Raw genomic sequence first — 21,424 nt, 5'->3', positions numbered from 1 at the left:
TATTAGAGACAATGGTCCTATTGCTGGTTACAAGCAAAAGACAATGGTCCTACTGCTGGTTGTAAGACACAAAGGTCCTACTGCTGGTAGTAAGAGACAACCAGGTCCTACTGCTGGTTACAAGCAAAAGACAATGGTCCTACTGCTGGTAGTATTAGAGACAATGGTCCTACTGCCAGTTACAAGTAAGAAACAATGGTCCTACAGCTGGTAGTAAGAGACAATGGTCCTACTGCTGGTTACAAGTAAAAGACAATGGTCCTACTGCTGGTAGTAAGAGACAAAGGTCCTACTGCTGGTGGTAAGAGACAATGGTCCTACTGCTGGTTATAAGTAAGAAACAATGGTCCTACTGCTGGTGGTAAGAGACAATGGTCCTACTGCTGGTGGTAAGAGACAATGGTCCTACTGCTAGTAGTAAGAGACAATGGTCCTACTGCTAGTAGTAAGAGACAATGGTCCTACTGCTGGTGGTAAGAGACAATGGTCCTACAGCTGGTATTAAGAGACAATGGTCCTACTGCTGGTAGTAAGAGACAATGGTCCTACTGCTGGTGGTAAGAGACAATGGTCCTACTGCTGGTAGTAAGAGACAATGGTCCTACTGCTGGTGGTAAGAGACAATGGTCCTACTGCTGGTTATAAGTAAGAAACAATGGTCCTACTGCTGGTGGTAAGAGACAATGGTCCTACTGCTGGTGGTAAGAGACAATGGTCCTACTGCTGGTGGTAAGAGACAATGGTCCTACTGCTGGTAGTAAGAGACAATGGTCCTACTGCTGGTTATAAGTAAGAAACAATGGTCCTACTGCTGGTGGTAAGAGACAATGGTCCTACTGCTAGTAGTAAGAGACAATGGTCCTACTGCTGGTGGTAAGAGACAATGGTCCTACTGCTGGTAGTAAGAGACAATGGTCCTACTGCTGGTTATAAGTAAGAAACAATGGTCCTACTGCTGGTGGTAAGAGACAATGGTCCTACTGCTAGTAGTAAGAGACAATGGTCCTACTGCTGGTGGTAAGAGACAATGGTCCTACTGCTGGTAGTAAGAGACAATGGTCCTACTGCTGGTGGTAAGAGACAATGGTCCTACTGCTGGTTATAAGTAAGAAACAATGGTCCTACTGCTGGTGGTAAGAGACAATGGTCCTACTGCTGGTGGTAAGAGACAATGGACCTACTGCTGGTGGTAAGAGACAATGGTCCTACTGCTGGTAGTAAGAGACAATGGTCCTACTGCTGGTTACAAGTAAGAAACAATGGTCCTACTGCTGGTGGTAAGAGACAATGGTCCTACTGCCAGTTACAAGTAAAAGACAATGGTCCTATTCCCGGTTACAAGTAAGAAACAATGGTCCTACTGCTGGTGGTAAGAAACAATGGTCCTACTGCTGGTGGTAAGAGACAATGGTCCTACTGCTAGTAGTAAGAGACAATGGTCCTACTGCTGGTTACAAGTAAGAAACAATGGTCCTACTGCTGGTGGTAAGAAACAATGGTCCTACTGCTGGTGGTAAGAGACAATGGTCCTACTGCTAGTAGTAAGAGACAATGGTCCTACTGCTGGTTATAAGTAAGAAACAATGGTCCTACTGCTGGTGGTAAGAGACAATGGTCCTACTGCTGGTGGTAAGAGACAATGGTCCTACTGCTAGTAGTAAGAGACAATGGTCCTACTGCTGGTTACAAGTAAGAAACAATGGTCCTACTGCTGGTGGTAAGAAACAATGGTCCTACTGCCAGTTACAAGTAAAAGACAATGGTCCTATTCCCGGTTACAAGTAAGAAACAATGGTCCTACTGCTGGTTACAAGTAAGAAACAATGGTCCTACTGCTGGTTACAAGTAAGAAACAATGGTCCTACTGCTGGTGGTAAGAAACAATGGTCCTACTGCTGGTGGTAAGAGACAATGGTCCTACTGCTAGTAGTAAGAGACAATGGTCCTACTGCTGGTTACAAGTAAGAAACAATGGTCCTACTGCTGGTTACAAGTAAGAAACAATGGTCCTACTGCCAGTTACAAGTAAAAGACAATGGTCCTATTCCCGGTTACAAGTAAGAAACAATGGTCCTACTGCTGGTGGTAAGAGACAACCGGGTCCTACTGCTGGTTACAAGTAAAAGACAATGGTCCTACTGCTGGTAGTAAGAGACAATGGTCCTACTGCCGGTGGTAAGAGACAATGGTCCTACTGCTGGTGGTAAGAGACAATGGTCCTACTGCTGTTACTACTAAGAGGCAAGGGTTAGAATGTCACTGGTGTAATGTATCATTTGGTAAACATATGGAGGACATTTTCAGAACTGACTTATACTGCATATTCGCCTGTTTTTAAGATGAATGTTTGACAGTCAGTTGTCTGTGTTTGAAACGGATGCCACTATTGAATCAGGACATGTAAACTTTCTCACAATCTCTTTTGATAGTGATTATTGATCTCATATTAATTATGTCAGAATTATACAGTGGGCAATGATTAAAGTACAGATCTAGAATTATGGAAAGTGCTTTGTCACTCGCATTTAAATGACATCTGGGGTCCAGGGACAGCAATGGACTTTGCTCACAATATCAATCACATTCTTATCCTGCTCACTATTTACTGGTTACATTGCTGGTCATGTGAAAAAAATACCAAACAAAATATACACCTTTCTTTCAGAGAAGCACCTTCCATGTGTAAACAATCACAGTCAGTACCTGTGTTGTTAACTCATTCCCAATACAAGTCTACTGAGGTTCCCTTCATGGGTGGTATTTGCAGGTGTATTCAAGCTTTGCTCATGTTTAATTATTTCCCTGAAGGATATTCTTTGTCTGCTGAAATACTATGTTTACCTGTGGGGAATAAACAAATTATCATCTAAACTTCATTTTGAGAGCTGACTTTCTTCCCGGTGTTAATAGGTGCATATCTAACACAGTTAGCATCTAATGACAGTTCATCTGATTTAAGTTTCCAGACACATTAAAAACAGTGCTCCAAAATAGTGATAAACTTGAGTGTAATTGCCACGATACTGCTTAAAATAGATCCTCTATGGAAGAATTTAAGAAAATTAATGAAAAGACACACCTGTTTGTCAAGATAATTGGAAGGTGTGTGTGGATTTATTCTGCTAGAATGTATGCTCAGATGTTAGAGAGTGGCAAACCTCTGAAAAATAGGGATGGATGTTGTGGGGTTGAAACATGAGTTGGAATTTATCAGATGTTTGTTAATGGCTAGGATACATGGGAATGCCATTGTGAAGAGACAGACGACCTTGACCTTGCTTCTCTTAGACCTGGAATCAAGCCAGATTAGGCCCTCTTCATTCATGGGTGCTGAAGAAGATTGTAGCTTCAGTAGGAAGGTCCAGTTGTTGTGAATTGTTGGAGGTGATGATCCTGGCCTATGGTGTGGACAGTGCTTTGATGATTAAGCAACAAACCTCAAAACTATTCATTGTCAAAATATTTACTACAACATATTGCTGCTGAGCATGGCATAAAACTACACTCACTCACTACTATAACATATGTCTTGGAAACGTCAAATCCACATAGAATAGCATTGCTGGGTTAATGGTTAGAGCTAAGGTCAAAACTTCTTGTGTAAGTGATGGGTAGCTTGAGTGAGCTCTCTATACCTGTATGTCCGCCAAAGACCTTAAAGATGAAAATGATAGAGAGGAAATCATTTTCCTCCCCATCAGTTCCCCCATTACCATCCATTTATGTGTTTTGTTGCAAATGAATCTGTGAAGGCATGTTCAGAGTGTCTGTGCATCCGTCACAATGTCAGCCAGGTTAACTTTGATAAATCACAGTCCAGCAAATGTTATCTTGTTATCCAATCACTTCAGCTGAGGTAACCAGAAAGCACACCTATTTTGCTGCATGTGACAACATAACAGATCTGTAGGTCTGTCAGTAGCTGTCACAGAGTCTTCTTAGTAACAAATTATCCATCTGTTTTAGCATTTCCAGTTGAAAGGTTCTTCCAATTACAGAACTCTAGACATCACTGCTGCCACACATGTTCTCATGACCACATATTTGCCCCATTGGTACATGCACCCCAACTACACCCCCACCATTTATCTGCCTACACCTCCACTATCTCCCCCTGGCCACATATCTCCCCTTCCCTCTTTGACACATGCTTCCCCACCTCCACCCTCCACCACATATATCTGCCCTCCACCTCCATATGTCTGACCCTCGCTATATATCTAGCCCCCCTGCCACATATCTGTTCTCTTATCACATTTGTCCAACCTTGTCATATTTCTCCACCTTTATCACATTTCTACACCCTGGTCACATTTTCACACACTTGTCACATATCTGCTCCCACTGCCTCATGATGGCCCCTCTTGCCACTTATGTCCCCCACCTAAGCTTCTATGATTCCTACCTGCCTAGAACCACTCCTCTGCCCACTGTCTGACTTGTACTTGCCCCCTCCCTAGCTTCCTCACCTTGGTACATGTGGCAACTCTCATTAATTGGTGTTTTGTGCTCCATTTCGACCTCTATTTGGTTACAGAATGATGTTTTGTTATATATTTGGCACTTTCCAATATTTTAAGCATGAGTTTAGCCTGACCCAAATGTTTTCATGAATCTGTGTAAATGCTGGAGCTCTACTGGCCTCAACTCAGTTGTTCATGCATGCTAGTTGGTCAGAGCGACACAGTGTCCTGTTAACTGTACTCTGTCCTAACTAGTAATCATGCTTATGCTCGTCAGTGGGCAGAGTGATGACTGCCCTCACAAAGAGGGTCAGGCCCCACGTCACTGATATCCTCCACTTAATACTGACAGAGTGCCAACCTCATCAACTGGCTTTCTTACCTACATATCAGATTTCATGTACATGCTAATTCTGGGACTAGTGGTACAAACACTTTTACGTTTGCAGTGAGAGGCTTGAAATCTTTTCTCAAGACAAAGTTATTTCACTTTCATTGATTGATTCACATAATTCTCTATTTTGACTTCATGCACACTTGATTCCTTACTTTCCAGGATATCAAACAATGGGAACATCAGACACAACATGCTATTGCCATCCTTCTTACAAACAGTTTTTCTAAGCCTCTTAAAACTATGCAAAAGTGATCAAAGTTTAATCTCCAGCTTCTACTAGTTGTGTGTACTGGGAAATGCTACAATATTGTCAAGCTGTAACCATATTTATGGTGCCAAATCACCTGAACAGTGAGAATGATCAAATGTACAACTGCCATTGTTAACTGCACATCATTCTGAATAAATACTGTGGAAAAATTTCAGTATGATGACAAACAGTGATGTGAGCCACATCTCCACACATTATACAGATGATACTGCTTGATACATTAAGGAACCAGTGAGACTAAGACATAGCACCCTCACTCTTGGAGGACACCAGTATATTGCTGCAAAAGTGTGGAGCAAATGTGTTCACATGAACATGTTGAGTGACATCAATCGTTTAATTGATGTTGGGAACTAAATGTTCAAAGAAAGGGTGTGATGCAGAACCCATTGTGCCCTAACAATTACATCTGAGAGCACTCAACATCCTTCACGATGTCATTCAAGTCTCAAATCCTATTTCAAACTGTAATTATTCCTTAGCTTTCAGTTTAACCAGATTTGATGCCACTGGAAGTGATGCTGAGGATGTGTTAAAAGATATGACAAGTTGTCACATTAGGACCTTCCCCTTGCCTCTGTTCAACCACCTCCACATATCAAACGACCTTCCTCTAAAGGTCAAAGGTTTATTTTCTATATCAATCTTAATACATTTTTCCTCACATAAAACCAATTTTTTCACAAATTTTCAACAAAAGGGGATTAAGATGCAGGTTTCAAAGAGTGGAAGATAAAAGGGAAATAAGTCATTTATTTCAGCCTTGCTGCAGCAATGGCAGAAGAAACACTTAGCTCATTACAAGTAATCTCAGAATGCATCTGAGCCTATTTGTTTCTAAAATGCAATAAAGTTGTTCATTTCTTACATCCTACTTGAAGTAATCTTCAGTTGTCAGTTTGAATCAACTGTCAGAGTCTCCTCATCGTCACATGAACGACACAGTCATTAAGTCGGACACATGCAGTATGTAGAACACTGCATCTATAACTGTGCTAGAATATTCCCAAACCTTGCTTGATGAGACAGCCTAACTAGGCCATGTCACAGGAACAGTTTTGCTTCTCTAAAATCGACAAATCTCCTTTGCAATCAACACTTCGCCTTCATGGCTGTGATCAGGTTAAAGCAAATCACCTATGTGTAATTAGGAGAAGATGAAACTCACTACATGCTGATGTGAGATACGCATTTCCAGCTGAAGAGCTGCCATCTTCCCACAGCACCACACAGGACGATCAGGCCTACCATACAAACAGTGAACAAATCATCAAAACTGAACTCATAGACAGCAAAACAGAACAAAAATCACCAAAATACGAAAATATACTTTCAAAACTACATCAACATCCTCTAAAAATGAAACAAACGCTCTGTAATGGAAAATTAATCGTTTGAAATGTAAACAAAACTTGTGTATCAGGTACAAGACTGCCAGAGAACAGGCACTGACCATACAAAGCAGCAGTCATAGCATCTAAAAACTCATAGCAAACCTGAAACGGCATAAATATCATCAAAGATGGCAGCGAGCGAGGAAATGAACAGGCTTTGGTCAAAAATGTTTTTCATCACTATGAGTCTAATATTTAAAATTTGATATTAGGATATAGCACATGAACACCCTGTTGTAATAAGCTTCAAACCTATGTTCATGCAAATCAGTATCAGGGTTGTGATTCTGCACACTGGGTCCATGTTTGACCGAACAGGTTTTGTACTTTGTTTGTCAACAGTGTGTTGTGCTACTGTTTCACTGTTTCAGTTTTGTAACTAAAGTATTCATGGAATCACATTCAAAGTTAATATATTAAGAGGACATAAAACTGTGATCACTCTCTGTGAATTGCATATATAAGTGGCCATTAGTTTGGTCATCTGGAGCATGTAAACGCACTGGAAACTGTCCTTCACTAATTTCCCAGTAACCAATTTACTAAAACGTAATGTTTGACAATTTGAAGGTACATTGTATAACACTGATTGCACTTTCTATTGATGGCCAACGGAATATAATGAATGGATCACTAATAACAATCATATGATTAAACCAGCGATACAGACGGAATATCTCACCTCCATGTAGGATTCTTCAAATTTGATTGGTTCACATGAACTTCATAAAATTATGTTTATACATTATAAAATACCTTTCTCATCAAGAAAATATATAAACCTTATAGCCCACTATAAAACATAAAGCAGTTGGTTATTCATTCATCAATGAAAATCCATGCATCAATGAAAATGATGTGACATGGCACAAATTAACATAAGCTCAACTGAACAATTGTTGTCTATCAATTTTCAAATTAAATATATTCATTTTCTTTCACAGAATGAAGCTTATCAGAGCATGTTGTGGCAGTATCACTGGGTGTATATTCTGTTTTATGTGGTCACCAATCTGAAGGTGTGTACATCCCACAAGTGCGTCACCAATCTGAAGGTGTGTACATCCCACAAGTGCGTCACCAATCTGAAGGCGTGTACATCCCACAAGTGCGTCACCAATCTGAAGGTGTGTACATCCCACAAGTGCGTCACCAATCTGAAGGCATGTACATCTCACAAATGTGTCACCAATCTCTGAAGACTTCCACTTAGCTATTCTAAAGATAGACTTATCCAACTGATATCAGATACAGCTCAGCTAAACATATTCATGGGACATTTAATTGTAGCCTGCCAGCAGGACCCAGTATCAGATGAGATGTATACTTCAGTTGTGTTTGTGCTCAGAGGATGAACCATTTTGTAGCCTTTACAGACAGTTGGCTGATGACTGGCTGGAACACACTCCTAAAGACACCCTGCGCCTTTCCCACACTCACTAGACACCCTACCCAACCACCCTTATGGTCACTCCCAGCCTACATTTGTGTTTGTACATTAGCGATTCCACCAGTCAGCTCAAGACAAGCCATCCCGCCTTCAGTGAAGCTCTTTTCCACCATGATAGCTCTCTAAATTGTTTTCAAATATTGTTTCTATTTTGGTAACATACCTCATTATTGATGCTTGTTTTATGTATTCTGTTATGGTTTATGCTTGTGAACATTTCTCAATGAGCCAAAAGCTTGGCCTAATTTGGCAGTGTGTGGATCTGTGAATGAAGGTTTTGTGTAAGCTACTGGAAACACAGAATAATGTATTACATGACAATGTAATGAGGTAAACTCCTTCATGTCCTTGTGTGTTTAAGATGTCATCAGAGATGTCGCTCATACTTCATGTGGCATTATATAGTGATACAGAACATTTGGTTAAATCCCTAGTGGTTTTAAGAATCATGTTTTTCGTGTTTGGTAGCAGTTACTCTCAGGATAGAAACTCTCTACTTCGCATAGCTGAAGAATTCTGCTTGAAATATCCATGGCAGAAAACAAAGTAGGCAGTGGAAGACTAATGTCAAATATTTCAACATAGCACCTTGTCTGCTTGGAGATGAAACTCGTAGACAAGCAACTTCATCTGGAAATGACAAGTAAACAAATGCACAACATGAAGAACTCTTCAATCTGAAGGCCTTGGATAAGGAAGCGGGCCAGGAATAGGGGAGAGATATCCCTTTCACCACAGTGGAAACCTGTTTAACTTTTTAAGTTGCAATGTGTTTTTATGGCTGGAATCAGTAAAACACTTCTCTATCAGTGAACTTATCCAACGCTACATCTGCTGGTTTGGATATAGCATATATAAAGTTTTATAATGAAAATCATCATCACTTATGCTAGCTGGCCAATTGAAAAGGGAGGTGGGAGTATCAATTTTTCTCAGTGCATCATAATATGCATATGACCGTGTATTATAACAGAGTACAACATGCATAAATTCATTCCCTTTTTTGTTGAACAGATCATAAGAAGAGGTATCTTGACAGGATAGAACCAATAAAATAAAATGGGTCTCTTCACCTTAATATATACAAACAGTATGTTGGGTTGATGTATATTGTCAGTGTTACAAAGTGGGTTGATATACTCTCAGTGTTACAAAGTCAGTTAGGTTTTATGTACACTCAGTGTTACAAAGAAGATCTACCTTGAGCCAGTCAGAACTGACATTCAGGATGCAGCACTTGGATCCCTCTAATCACTGATATGAAAATAGTCTAAAATACCCCAGATCGGTGTTTAAAAAGGACATGGCTGTGACCTTTACAAGTGGAGCCAACACTTGGGATTTAAATGTGGCAAATAACCAACAAGAACAGTATAGGCATATCAGTTTATACATGTGCTTGTAGGGTCTGGGGTCACAGATGGATTTGACTGAAGTAATCAAAAGTCTTTTTTTCATGTTGTCACACGCTGATTGTAATAAACAATTGACACAACATTGGCTAGAGAAGGTTTCCTTCGATAAATGCAATTATTGTAGTGGACTTGCAAAAGACAATCTGACAAAGTTGAAGTTTAGCCTGTCCTTGCCATACTCCTTGCCATCAGGGAGATTTATGATTATTTACCAACAATAGGCACAGAATAGAAACAAAAACTGGCCATTAAGAGATGTACTCAAGACGAGTCAAATCAACATGGCTAAGCTCAATCACACAGTCCATTGGTCTTCTCTGGGACAGTCAGGTGGGCAAGTAGATGAAGTGTTCGCAAGTGATGGACTTAATTCCCCACATGTGTGAAACCCTGCTAGGCCATGATGAGTCTCTGCCATGACATGGATAAGATAGTGATAAAAGGGCTGTAAACCAACTAATTCAATGAATGAATACAAGAGGGCTAACAATCCTCCTAATATTAGACTAACAACTAGTCTCTGAAATGAACATATCTCACAGAACAAAACTCATGCATATTAAGAAAATAAAATACAATGAAAATGAGTCCTGAGAGTTTCTTCATTTTCAGAAGCTATTGAAATCTAGACTTGCCATATTTTCTAGACTTGTGTGGGTTTTCTTGGATATATCTGCTTCAGTGTCTGTATGAAAGATTCCTGCTATCTATTCCAGTACAACTTCCTACAATTTACAGTCTTTAAAAGCATACTATATCTAAATGTCAAGTTGAAGATGGCAAATATCACTGAGAAATGTGTCCAAATTGAAGCAGGCATCCATGAGGTGTTAATTGTCCATTAGCAGGTTACTGGTCTAGACTGGTTCCATCCAGCTGGAGCTGCTCTCACTTGATGATGAAGCCCTGGACAGACTGTGGTAAACCTATTGACCATGTCAGCAAACACCAAAGACAATATCTGAACCTCTTCCAGCTGAGCTGATATCTGGTACAATGTTTCAGCAAGGTCATTGCTGAGAGGAATGTTCCCATCCAAGGTCTTTCCTGACATGTATGTCTCTCTATCCCAGGCCATCACTGAGATGAATGTCTCCATCCCAGGCCATCACCAAGATGAATGTCTCCATTCTTGGCCATCACTGAGATGAACATCTCTATCTCAGGCCATCACTGAGATGTATGTCCCTATCTCAGGCCATCACTGTGATCTAGGGCAAAGGTATGGTAACTCTACACAAATATCCTAATCTGTTTGCAAGATAGGATGGAGAGCTCTCTTCCAAGTAGATTCCAAATCAGGTTAAAGGATTTCCTGAAATAGTATCTCTTGACCTTTATTATCATATCCTCACATCCCCAGTCTGAATATGGAAACACTTGAAACTAATTTTATCCCAGTATTTAACTGGGTCCTGTCTGATACTATCCTTATGAACCTTCCAGACAGATATGTTAACTATGCTATCAGTCTATTTCATGGTAGCCCTGCCCCTGATAACAAGATTTCAGAGCTATGGTCTTGAACAATCTGGTTTCGTATACCCTGTTCTGGGTTGCAAATGGTCTATGCTACCTTACTTGTAGCTTTGTTTCTTATACATAGTATGGTTGGAATATTGCTGAGTGTGGCGTAAAACTAAACTCACTCACTCACTCATATACATACTAAAAGTGGATAACAATCTTCCAAAAGGCTTCTAAATTATATTGACAGAAGACATAATTTGTCATTGTAAGTCACTGAATGCAGCTTAAATATCAACTTTTCTCACCCCACTAACTATGGTGAAAGGGGATTTACACATAAATATGTGTTTATGCATTGTTCCTTTCAGTGTTAATTTCAGAATGGTTCCCTCACTGTGATACTGCTGTAATATTGCTAAAAGCAGTATGAAACTTACTAAACTTACTCACTCACTTAAAATGACTCTAGCCACATCTGCCTTACTTTCTTTTGTGCACTTTTAAACTGTTGCAATTTTATCAAAAATAATTTATCTACCTCAACAAAAACAAATTTAAATGTCCAAACAATTCTGTGGGAGAATTTAAAAGTTTTTCATCACATTAGACTGAAACTGTAACTGTCCCCCCTTTGTCTGAGAGCTTTAGGTCACTAATTATAAAAGAAAAAATAGCCATCAAAACCCCCTCAATATAACAGCATTGTGCACAATGTAGACAGTCATCCACCACATTTTGTGAAAAATTAGACCAACTGCACTAATGTTTTCAGACACTCGTTATCATGTGACGTGTGACTTTCTGAGTTTCCAGTATCCACACAGAGCACGCACCTCCTGATATCATCACTGTAAATAGCAAGATATAGTTAAATGAAAATGAGAATTCATGACTGTGATGTGTTTTATTTCCAAACAGATCGCCATATAGAATGTTGTAATTATGCCAGTAGTCTACATTAGGGTTGAAAGTTTGAAGACTGTGACTTGTAATGGCATCAAGCGACTCACTTATCACCACCATACTGTCCAAACTCCGAAGATAGTCATTTATACCTAATGAAAAACTGCAGAAAGATCAAAATCCAGCCATTAAGTTTTGATCCTTGAGACAACAATATTCTACACGTCTTCTTCTTTCAACCCTCTTTCATATCTTCATTGCAAGTTCACATAACATCTCACAAATTTGCAAGGATCAACTCATGAATTTAACAAGGCTTATGGCATCAAAAAGTGAAAACAATTTAAGCCAGGCTGCTCGCCTTTTCTTCCAATCATCTTTGTTTTAGCGTGCAATCAACAAGACTCCAAAGATTTCAATTTCATTCCTGAAATAGAAAGCTTGCTCCATGTCATTGCCTTCTCATTCATATTCATTAGAAGACAGAAACCTGGGCTTAGTTCAAGAATTCAAAGACCCTGATGACATGGCATGCTGTTGAAGTGCTGTTGATGTTTGCTGTTGATGTTTGCTGTTCCATGTTCAAGTCACAATTTGGACTCACTATATTGTCAGCTGACAAGGAATAGGCACTGTTATCAGGTTTTCATAGATCCATCAGAGCAACTCAGGCAAAAACAGGGATACCGTCAATGTCTGCCTTAATTGAAGGCAATGTGGCACAGCACAGATAAGGAGGTATTAAGCCCCTGATTTTCTCTGGTGGAATTCTTGCAGCTAGTAAAAGAGGAATGTAGTGTGTCTGAGGACGACTAATGTGACTGACGCCAAACATTCTGTAGGCCCTTGATACCAATTTTGTTTGATTCCATTGAAGACAGCACTGACATGGGTTTGTGTCTGTGACGTCATTACATGTCCATTTGAGAGAGGGCAATTAGAATCCACATGCCTTCCTGGAACTAATGTTAGCAATGAAGAAATAAAGGAGTTTAACCATATTTTTATGTTCCTGCAAAAGGGGAATGACCTTTTGCCATGTGTTATTCCTCAATAATGTCAATGACAGGAGCTTGTTTAAAATGACAAGAAAAAAATAAATATCCATGTCCTGTAATTTCCATGCTGTTAAATGTCATTAAGCTTAATACACTTTCATCTTTAATGTAAGACTAAGTTCTGCCAGACTAAACCCTTTATTTTATACCTACTTCTTATTAAAACGATGTTTTCATCAAATATTAATTACATAATGCCAGAGTATAACAAGTCTCAAACACTGACGAGACAGGCTCCCTTTTAGTTGAATGGTAAAACAGACCTAAAAATTAAATGAGTAGTTTACTAAAAATCGCTGATGTTTGAAAAATTTAAGCAGGTTCTCTGACACTCACTCAATTTGCATAATGAATGTGTTTTTTCCTAACACTACGCAGCTGTATTCTGATGACAAATGTTTTCGTAAATTCTGCTGCCATGTCAAAGTCCAAATCATTTACTCTCACTACAAATTTGCGATATATGTAAATCAATTCTGAACTTATCTAAGGAGAGTCACAACCATTCACACTGAGAAACAACAACACAGATACAGGTTATAGAGTCTAAATTCTTTGAGTGAACATATCTGTGGCATGTAATGTCTTTAAAGGTCAATAGTACAGAGCATACAACCTGCACTGCAAGCTCCCCACAATCTGTAGTTAGACCTGCTAATGTGTTCAGCCAGCCCCTCCCTACCTGTTGCCTGCCTGCCAGGGATGTGCAGGCTAACACCACACTAGAACCATGCCAGACATTCCTTGCAACCAACCAGGGAATCTCACCAGCCTTATATAACACACGCTTCCTTTACTCTCAGGAATCTGCCCAGTGCTCTGGTCTCTTCCCCAGTGTCACAGCTTCTTACAGGCGTTCATAATTCGTACTAATACACAATTAAAAGAGCATTTCCTGGGAATCTGACGCAGTTACCACAAGACAAGAGATTGGTATAGACAGAGAACATAACTATTATATGGTTTCTGGTACAGAAATAGAAACAAAACAGGAGAAAATAGAGAAAGTCAAGGTGTCTGTATGCAAAACATTATGTGAAGTTTATGGATCATACCACTGAACCCACTCACTCACTCACTCACTCACTCACTCACTCACTCACTCACTCACTCACTCACTCACTCACTCACTCACTCACTCACTCACTCTCACAGATGGTGCATAGTCTTGTAGTTATTCAGTCTGGAATGTTCAGTAAGATAACATTGTGATTCATATTTTTACAGTACATTCCTATGATGTAACAAGGTTTGTTCTATTCCAAGGTAAGATTGTTTGGATCAGCTTTCAGTTTCCTCAGTGTGTCAGCAAGTTGCTATTTCTCTGCAATGTTTTGCTTATTTTTTAAAAAATACTGTATACGTGCCCAGATTGCTGGACGCTACTGGCTTCGGCATTTACTTCACCAGGAATGAAGAGCCTTGTGGCACTGAGTACCAACATCATTTTATATGTTATATCTTTCATTCCTTTTATATATATCAGACAGATATCATCAAAATACAACCATTTCTATCTAAATATCACGATATTTTGCAAGTACACGTACACGTACATGTGCATATTGACTTTAAATAATTGCCATACTTTGAAATGTTTGAAAGATTTGTTAGTACTGCTTAACAAATTGTTGCCTAACCTTTATGCTAATGTAATTTCTTGACATTATTCTTTGTGTTTAAGTCTTGCAAAAGGAGAGGAAAACGACAGTCAACAGCCAATCATGTGCTGGACTTGAAAACATTCAAACCCTAAAAGAAGAAAGCGCCTAAATTCTTGTAATTATTGCTCATATTTTGTTTAGAGTTTATACATGTATAATTAATTATCTTTTAAAGAACAAATAGACATACCATTTTTTCGAAAGGGAAGACATACAGTAAAGGTAGTGCTTAAAAATTTGTAGACAAAAATCTAATTGGAATGTAAAGCTTAAATTTTTTAGTTTGGCAGCCTCATAAATTACCAGCAAGCAATATTTCTTGTATTTTCTCTCACATGATGAAACATGAACTGTTTCTGGTTTCATGTCATGTCAAACTTCATAATGAAATTGTGATAACAGAGGAAGCTAAGGCTTGATATCACATATGGTGAAGTTACGACTATCTCTGTGTAGTGCACCTCTTGGGACATGAAAGAACTGATGAACTTACCGACATCGTGTGCTGGTTTAATTTCATTGGTCCAAATGATATATCATTTTCTGTGGTCTGTAATAGAAAAAATTGTATGGTAGAAAAGAAAATTATAAGAAACATTCATAGTTGTATAATACATAAATCATTAATTGATTTCAGTTTTCAAAGATTTTATGGCAATAAATAATACTGAATATTATTTATTGCCATCAAAAAAAGATGATTGCAGGTGTACAAAGAGCATCATTACATAACAAAAATATAAAAAATGCTAACATGCTACATTGCCCCAGAAAACAAAAAACATGTTGTGTTAGAAACATGATAGTACTATCCTGAAAAGAAAACGTTCACCACAAACTAATGAAAAGGAAAATTTAAACAACCTTGAACAGATAGTAGTCTCAAAACCTAATGACTGGAGAGACTGCCAGTCTTATCTAGCTGGTTGTAAATGAAAAAAAATTATCAGCTGCTACATCCTTTTGGTACAGCCATAAACTGGATTCAGACGAGATAACAGCTTGTCACTCTAAACTGAATTTGTGATTATATAACAAGAAATATCTGGAAAGATGAACAAGTTAAACAACAACAATTCAAAATGGTGATAAAAGCCCTGGTGCTTATTCCTGCCATTCCTACTACAAAAGTAGGTGTTTCATCAAGGTGTCTGTTGTGGCCCTATAGGGTTTACAGGAGGTTAAAGTGGGGTTATCGGGTCTGGCTCAACATCACCTAAATATCTGACATGAACAAAAATTCAAGCATGTTGCAATATAAACACTGCATGGCTGTTATGTAAACATGATGCTTTTTGTTTACAATCAAGTTTTTTTTGTTGTGGAAATACCACAGTTTTTAACCAAAAACACTCATACTGTTAAGCAATTCTCTGAAGTATTATGAAAATATGTGTTCTGGAGCATTATTGAGACAAACAGATTTTAAAAGGAACAGTAGCTTTTCTTCTTCTAAAATATATAATTCCTATTTCTTTCATTTAAACAGGAATACAGTTTGAACTATACAAAGCAGATACCCAACTACCAATTCTTCCCTTGAATAGGAAATAAAGTAAAAAGATATACATTAAAAACAATAAAACATGCCATAGTTATGTGTCTACGCATGTCTATCGAATAGTGATGACTTGTTTTCACTGATACATCAAGTTTGAAAATCTGTACACCTGCCTTCATGTTAAGGCAGTGACTGAAGTAACTTAATCAATCTTTTGCAGTGGAAACTGTACGTCAGCTGAACACTGTAAAACTGAGAGAACATATTCTGCACAATTTTGACAGGCAAGTGTTTGTAGATTTCAGTGCATCAGCTGTAGTTTTCATTGTCTAAAACTTCTTCAAAAGTGTGCTGCATTGACATGGTGGTTCCAGCCAAGTCTGTACACTGCAGGCAAACAATAAACGTGCTATAGACCAGGAAGCTAAAATCAATCAATATATATTTTGACACCTCAAAAGAAATTTGTTCTTTTCTATCTCCATCCATTAATTGGACTGTTATTTTAACAGTTTTTCAGTATCAGCAAGTTTACAACATTTTTATTTCAAAGATCACACAGATGTAAAAACACATTACCTTCACTGTCTTAATCTTCACAAAACATCAGAAAGCTTCCTATTATCAAAAGTCATACTGATACAGGTTATAACATTCAAGGCCTTAGCAATACTTTACTGTATTACGTGGGTGTACCTTAAAGTCATATATTTCCCTTTTGGTTTCAGGGGAACAACTGATTTGCCTTTTCAAGCATTTGTGACAGATGCCCCTTAGGGCTCACCTTTACTCAAAAACTTGGCATCATCATTGATGTTTAGTGATTCACAAACATATGTTTCTGACAGAGGCGGAATCTTACAAATGACTGTTCTATTTGTGAGGATTCGTATGATTAGAAACTGGTATTGTCCCTTTTATTCCACAGTAATGAGGCATTTTTAATAAGGTTGCTGTGAGACACGGTTAAGATCACATCGAGGTCTGTGTTTGGAGTGTTTCCATCATCTGGTGAAGAACACCTCATGACTCTATAGACTGAAGTGCTTATGCCTTGGGGGCTAGCTAGCACAGTAGTCTTGTCTAAGTCAGGCTGGACCACATGGTGCATTTGTAAGTAAAAACACATAGTCCTCTTCAGAAAGGAATGTTGTCTTGGCTAACAAACATTTCAGATTAATGTAAATTTTGGCTCACAGCTAGGTTTGAGGTCTCCAAGCAACAAAACCATTTATTTACTGATCACTTACATTCATTTTAAAATGATAACATGGTGACTTCAAACTATTAGCAATTCTCCTGTTTCACTGTTTTTCTCTGGTAATCATTTTGTCTGGCACAACTGATCAGATCAAATGTCCTGGTTGAAGCCCCAATGAATATCTCCATTTGATGTGCAGTCAAAAGTAAACTAGTGCCAAAATGTTAAGCGCAATTTGAAAATGTGGGAGCAAAAGAAAAGAATGATTTTAAATTTGTTTACATAATGGAAAAGACTAAAATTCACCATTTAACCATATGTTTAGCAAAGTATTGAACCCCATCATATTTAGAAAGTATGATATCTATTGAGCAGGAGGGCATTACCGAATCGGGGAGGAAACAAGTTTGATCTGTTGAATAAACATGCACCAATAATACTGGTGAATGTCATCATCAAGTTACATAATGTAAAATGACTGGTGCATATTTGTAATGCATGGAATATTAATACTAACAGTAATAACCAATAATATTAACAGTTAAGCATTAAGCATCTGGACCAGACACTGAGAGACTGATACACCAGTGAACTGCAATAATGTACTGACACTTCGTCATTTCAGGTAATCAACTATCCACTTCCTGCCAGTTTGACTGAGAAGTATTTCAGACTGGGTGAGATTACTAATGCCATAGGTCAAACTGGAGATGACACTGGATTCAGTCAAAGTCCCTTACACAAATAGGTAATGAAATTAGCCACAGTTGATCACAGCTGCAACTTGAACATATCGTAATACCAATCCTTCACAGAGTCATTATTATGTATCACAAAAAATGTGATTATTTACATAAGAAATCTGACTCAGCCAATCAACAATCTGTTGTGTGTCAGTGATAGGTCCGAAGCCCAAAATACACCAATATTCTGTTTCATTTAATCATTTCTAATCCATGATTGTATTTGCAGCAAGTTCAGTCTGAAGCTGATTTACCCAATAAACGTGAATCATGTATTTTTTATTTATAAATGGCAACAAAGAGTTGTATGTATATGTATGGATGTCATAGTGTAAAATGCTACTCTCAAACAACTGCTTCTGATACATTAAAAACAATGGTTCTTTTTAGCAGTATATCGCCAGATGCGATAGACTGGTGGCTTAAAACATCAAAACAGCAATTAAGAGTTGCATAGAAATGATTATTCACTAATTCCAAACTACCACTTATAATATTTAATATTAAAAAAGGGTCTTTTCTGGCAGTGTATAAACAGATGCTGATTGTAGATTCAAACAATAAAGCCTGTTTACAAGTTACCCTTTCAACAATGCTAAATCTGCCTGCCACATCATTCTGCAAACATGATATTATCATAAGAACATGTCTTCATTACATCAACAGAAGACAACAGAGGATGTAGCATAGTGATGGGGAACTTCACTGGACTTCTGCAACCAGCTAACTAATATCTTACAACTAATCATAGCAAGTTTGTTGTGTGGAAATTATTTCTATATCAAAACTGTGCTCTCCCGAACAGCCTTGTCAGAACATGAGCCTGACACTAACTGATGTTATTTACATACAAACTGGCCAGTGTATACGTTGACAGCTGCAACCTGTTTACTGGGAAGTATGATGGCACACCTCAGAAACATGTCAGGCTTCCATTTTCAGCTTGTACTTGGCACCTTTTTCTGTGAAACAGTGCAAAGTACTGTATCATTGATATTACGCAATGTACACCTGGTGACCTGTATTGAATTAAAATAACCTAAAACACCTCCTCAAAACAGCACCTACAGCAGGTGGACTGTATATATCAACAACAACAAAAAGTATGGATGGCCAGGGGTCTTACTGCTCAAAGAAAATATTTATGGATTTTAATTTAAACAGTTTTCATCTCCAATAAGTAAATTAGTTGACAATTTGGAAGGTGCAGATGTATCAGGCAATCAGTAGATACTGCTGCCCATGAAACGTCTTTCTTTACATATACTATTGACATTCAAACATCTGCATGTGTCTGCATGTGTCTGCATGTGTTCCGTCAAAAGTAACTAAACCAAACTGATTCCAATACCTTCATTGTTCTGCAGTACAGTCCATCCTCATGTCATATTTTCCCAAGACTACTGTCACAGTGTTAACACAGAATTCTGCATTTTTCAGGCAAAAAACATGCAACTAATATTTTGCATGCATATACTCTGATCTACTTGAACGTAATTTTAAAAAGTACCTTAAAACAGAAACACATAAAAAACAATAAGTTTTGAAATGATTCAGAATTGCAATGGACATTTCACTCGCAAAAGATTTGGACTACATATTATATTATATCAAGAATATAGGTAATTTAGTAATTCTCATTCAGCACAAAATGTTCCCTAGTTTCTACGGACTGTTTCATTGCTTGTCTTAAGATCCCATGGTGACGGCTTATGAACTCACATTGCAGATATGTCCTGAAAACAGGGCTAACATTTGAATTAACAACATTATGTTGGATGGGTACATACCTGATGTTTTTGATCATCAGCAGACAATATGGTCTAGGTATTATGTGACTCTGAAGTAAGTATGGAAAGTGACCCCAAGAGAAGCAAATGTGTGCCATACATTGATGCCACAGATAATACATGTTGGTTGGAACAAAATACTTCAGCTGTCAATGTTTTTCGTTGACCATGCACAGCAGGTATACAAAATGTATATCATTAGACTCACACTCTAGCTTTTGTTTGTCACCCCTACCTCATTAAGTCTTCATGATTGCACCTTGACTTCCCTGTTGCTGGTCTGCTCATGACAATCATTCTGTCACTTGCTTATTAGCAGACATGACAGTCTCATTACAATCACATGTGTTTTGCATACAATTTGCATTCCTTGTTAACGCTAACAGCAGGGTCATCCATATTAGGTTTCTGCTAGATTTAACACAAGATCTCTATACAATTAGCATAAGACACAGAACATGCACATGGAAAGCTCTCAGTTGATTCGAACTGTGAAGGTCTGGGGTAAAATAGGCCTTCAGCAACCCATACTTGCTTACAAAAGGCAGCAATGCTTGTTGTAAGAGACGACAAATAGGAATGGGTTGTCAGGCTCGCTGACTTGGTTGACACGTGCTCCCAACTGTGCAGATCGATGCTCATGCAGTTTATCACTGGATTCCCTGGTCCAGACTCGACTATTTACAGACCACTGCCATATACCTGGAATATTGCTGAGTGCAAGCATAAAACTAAACTCACTCCCTCACCGTTGATTCACAGCTTTGGTTTTTGGCTGTTTGACTGTGAGCTGCAGTCCTTATGTGATACTATCTGGATTGAGTCCTACAGTGATAGGTGCTGTGACCATTGATCTACAGAACTGGGATAATATGACATAATATCATCCAAGTCACTGGGCATGTCCAGCAGATCTATTCAGCTGCCATGTATCACAATTGGCAATATATATATAGTTGATCTATTCTTGCCTGTTATTCCCATATGTTGGCCAACATGTGCAATATTCACAGGACTCAATGTGATGTATTTTAATTTGAAACATTGGTTCAGAAATCCAGGTTTTTAATGGTTGTTCAATGACCATTTTAGAGCATTCCATCTCAAGTATACAGATAGATTGAATCTGATGTAAGAATATTCAGCATTGTCTTGTATCTCTACCACTAAAGAGGAATACAATATATCCTCTACCCCTGGTGACTTCAATGCAAGTTGTTATCTCAGATACAACCAGAATGACTCAACTCTATCAATACTATAACCACATCAAAGGCCATGATCCATTTGCATATTTTACTCATGAAGGGAACTGAACCCAGCTGTTTGACATTAAAAGCCAATGTTTACCCACATGGCTACCCACATGTTTACCCACAAGTCAACTATATATTAGAACCCCTGACACACCACTGCTTATTGCTTATGTTGCAGTGAGAGAAATCATCCTACAACCTACCATGTCAGCTTGATGACAGGGGTAGCCTCACTGGTCATGTGGACAAGGTGTCCAGCTACAGACAAGAATGTTCCTGGTTTGAACTCATCATGGAATCTGGAAAGTTACTGCAGCTTCTGTAACGTTTCATTTGATATAATTTACAGATCTATGATAGAAAACTGAATATATTACTCAACACTTTTACAGAACCACACCTGTGACAGAACATAAATATTCTGGTCCCTAGCAAATGTTGAGTGATA

General features: G+C 38.4%; 1 protein-coding gene across 2 annotated transcripts in view; it reads right to left on the bottom strand.

Annotated features, from left to right (window-relative positions):
* LOC137278606 (high affinity cAMP-specific and IBMX-insensitive 3',5'-cyclic phosphodiesterase 8B-like) overlaps positions 1-21,424 on the bottom strand; it is a 182,851-nt gene that overhangs the window by 43,416 nt on the left and 118,011 nt on the right. For both annotated transcript variants that reach the window (XM_067811074.1, XM_067811073.1), the window contains exon 2: positions 14,979-15,035. In XM_067811074.1, coding sequence (XP_067667175.1) covers positions 14,979-15,035 — 57 coding nt within the window. The remainder of the gene's footprint in view (positions 1-14,978; positions 15,036-21,424) is intronic.

Source organism: Haliotis asinina, chromosome 3, assembly GCF_037392515.1.
Source record: "Haliotis asinina isolate JCU_RB_2024 chromosome 3, JCU_Hal_asi_v2, whole genome shotgun sequence".
Classification (NCBI taxonomy): domain Eukaryota; kingdom Metazoa; phylum Mollusca; class Gastropoda; order Lepetellida; family Haliotidae; genus Haliotis; species Haliotis asinina.
The sequence above is the reverse complement of the archived record's forward strand: the minus strand, read 5'-3'. Positions and strand labels throughout refer to the sequence as shown.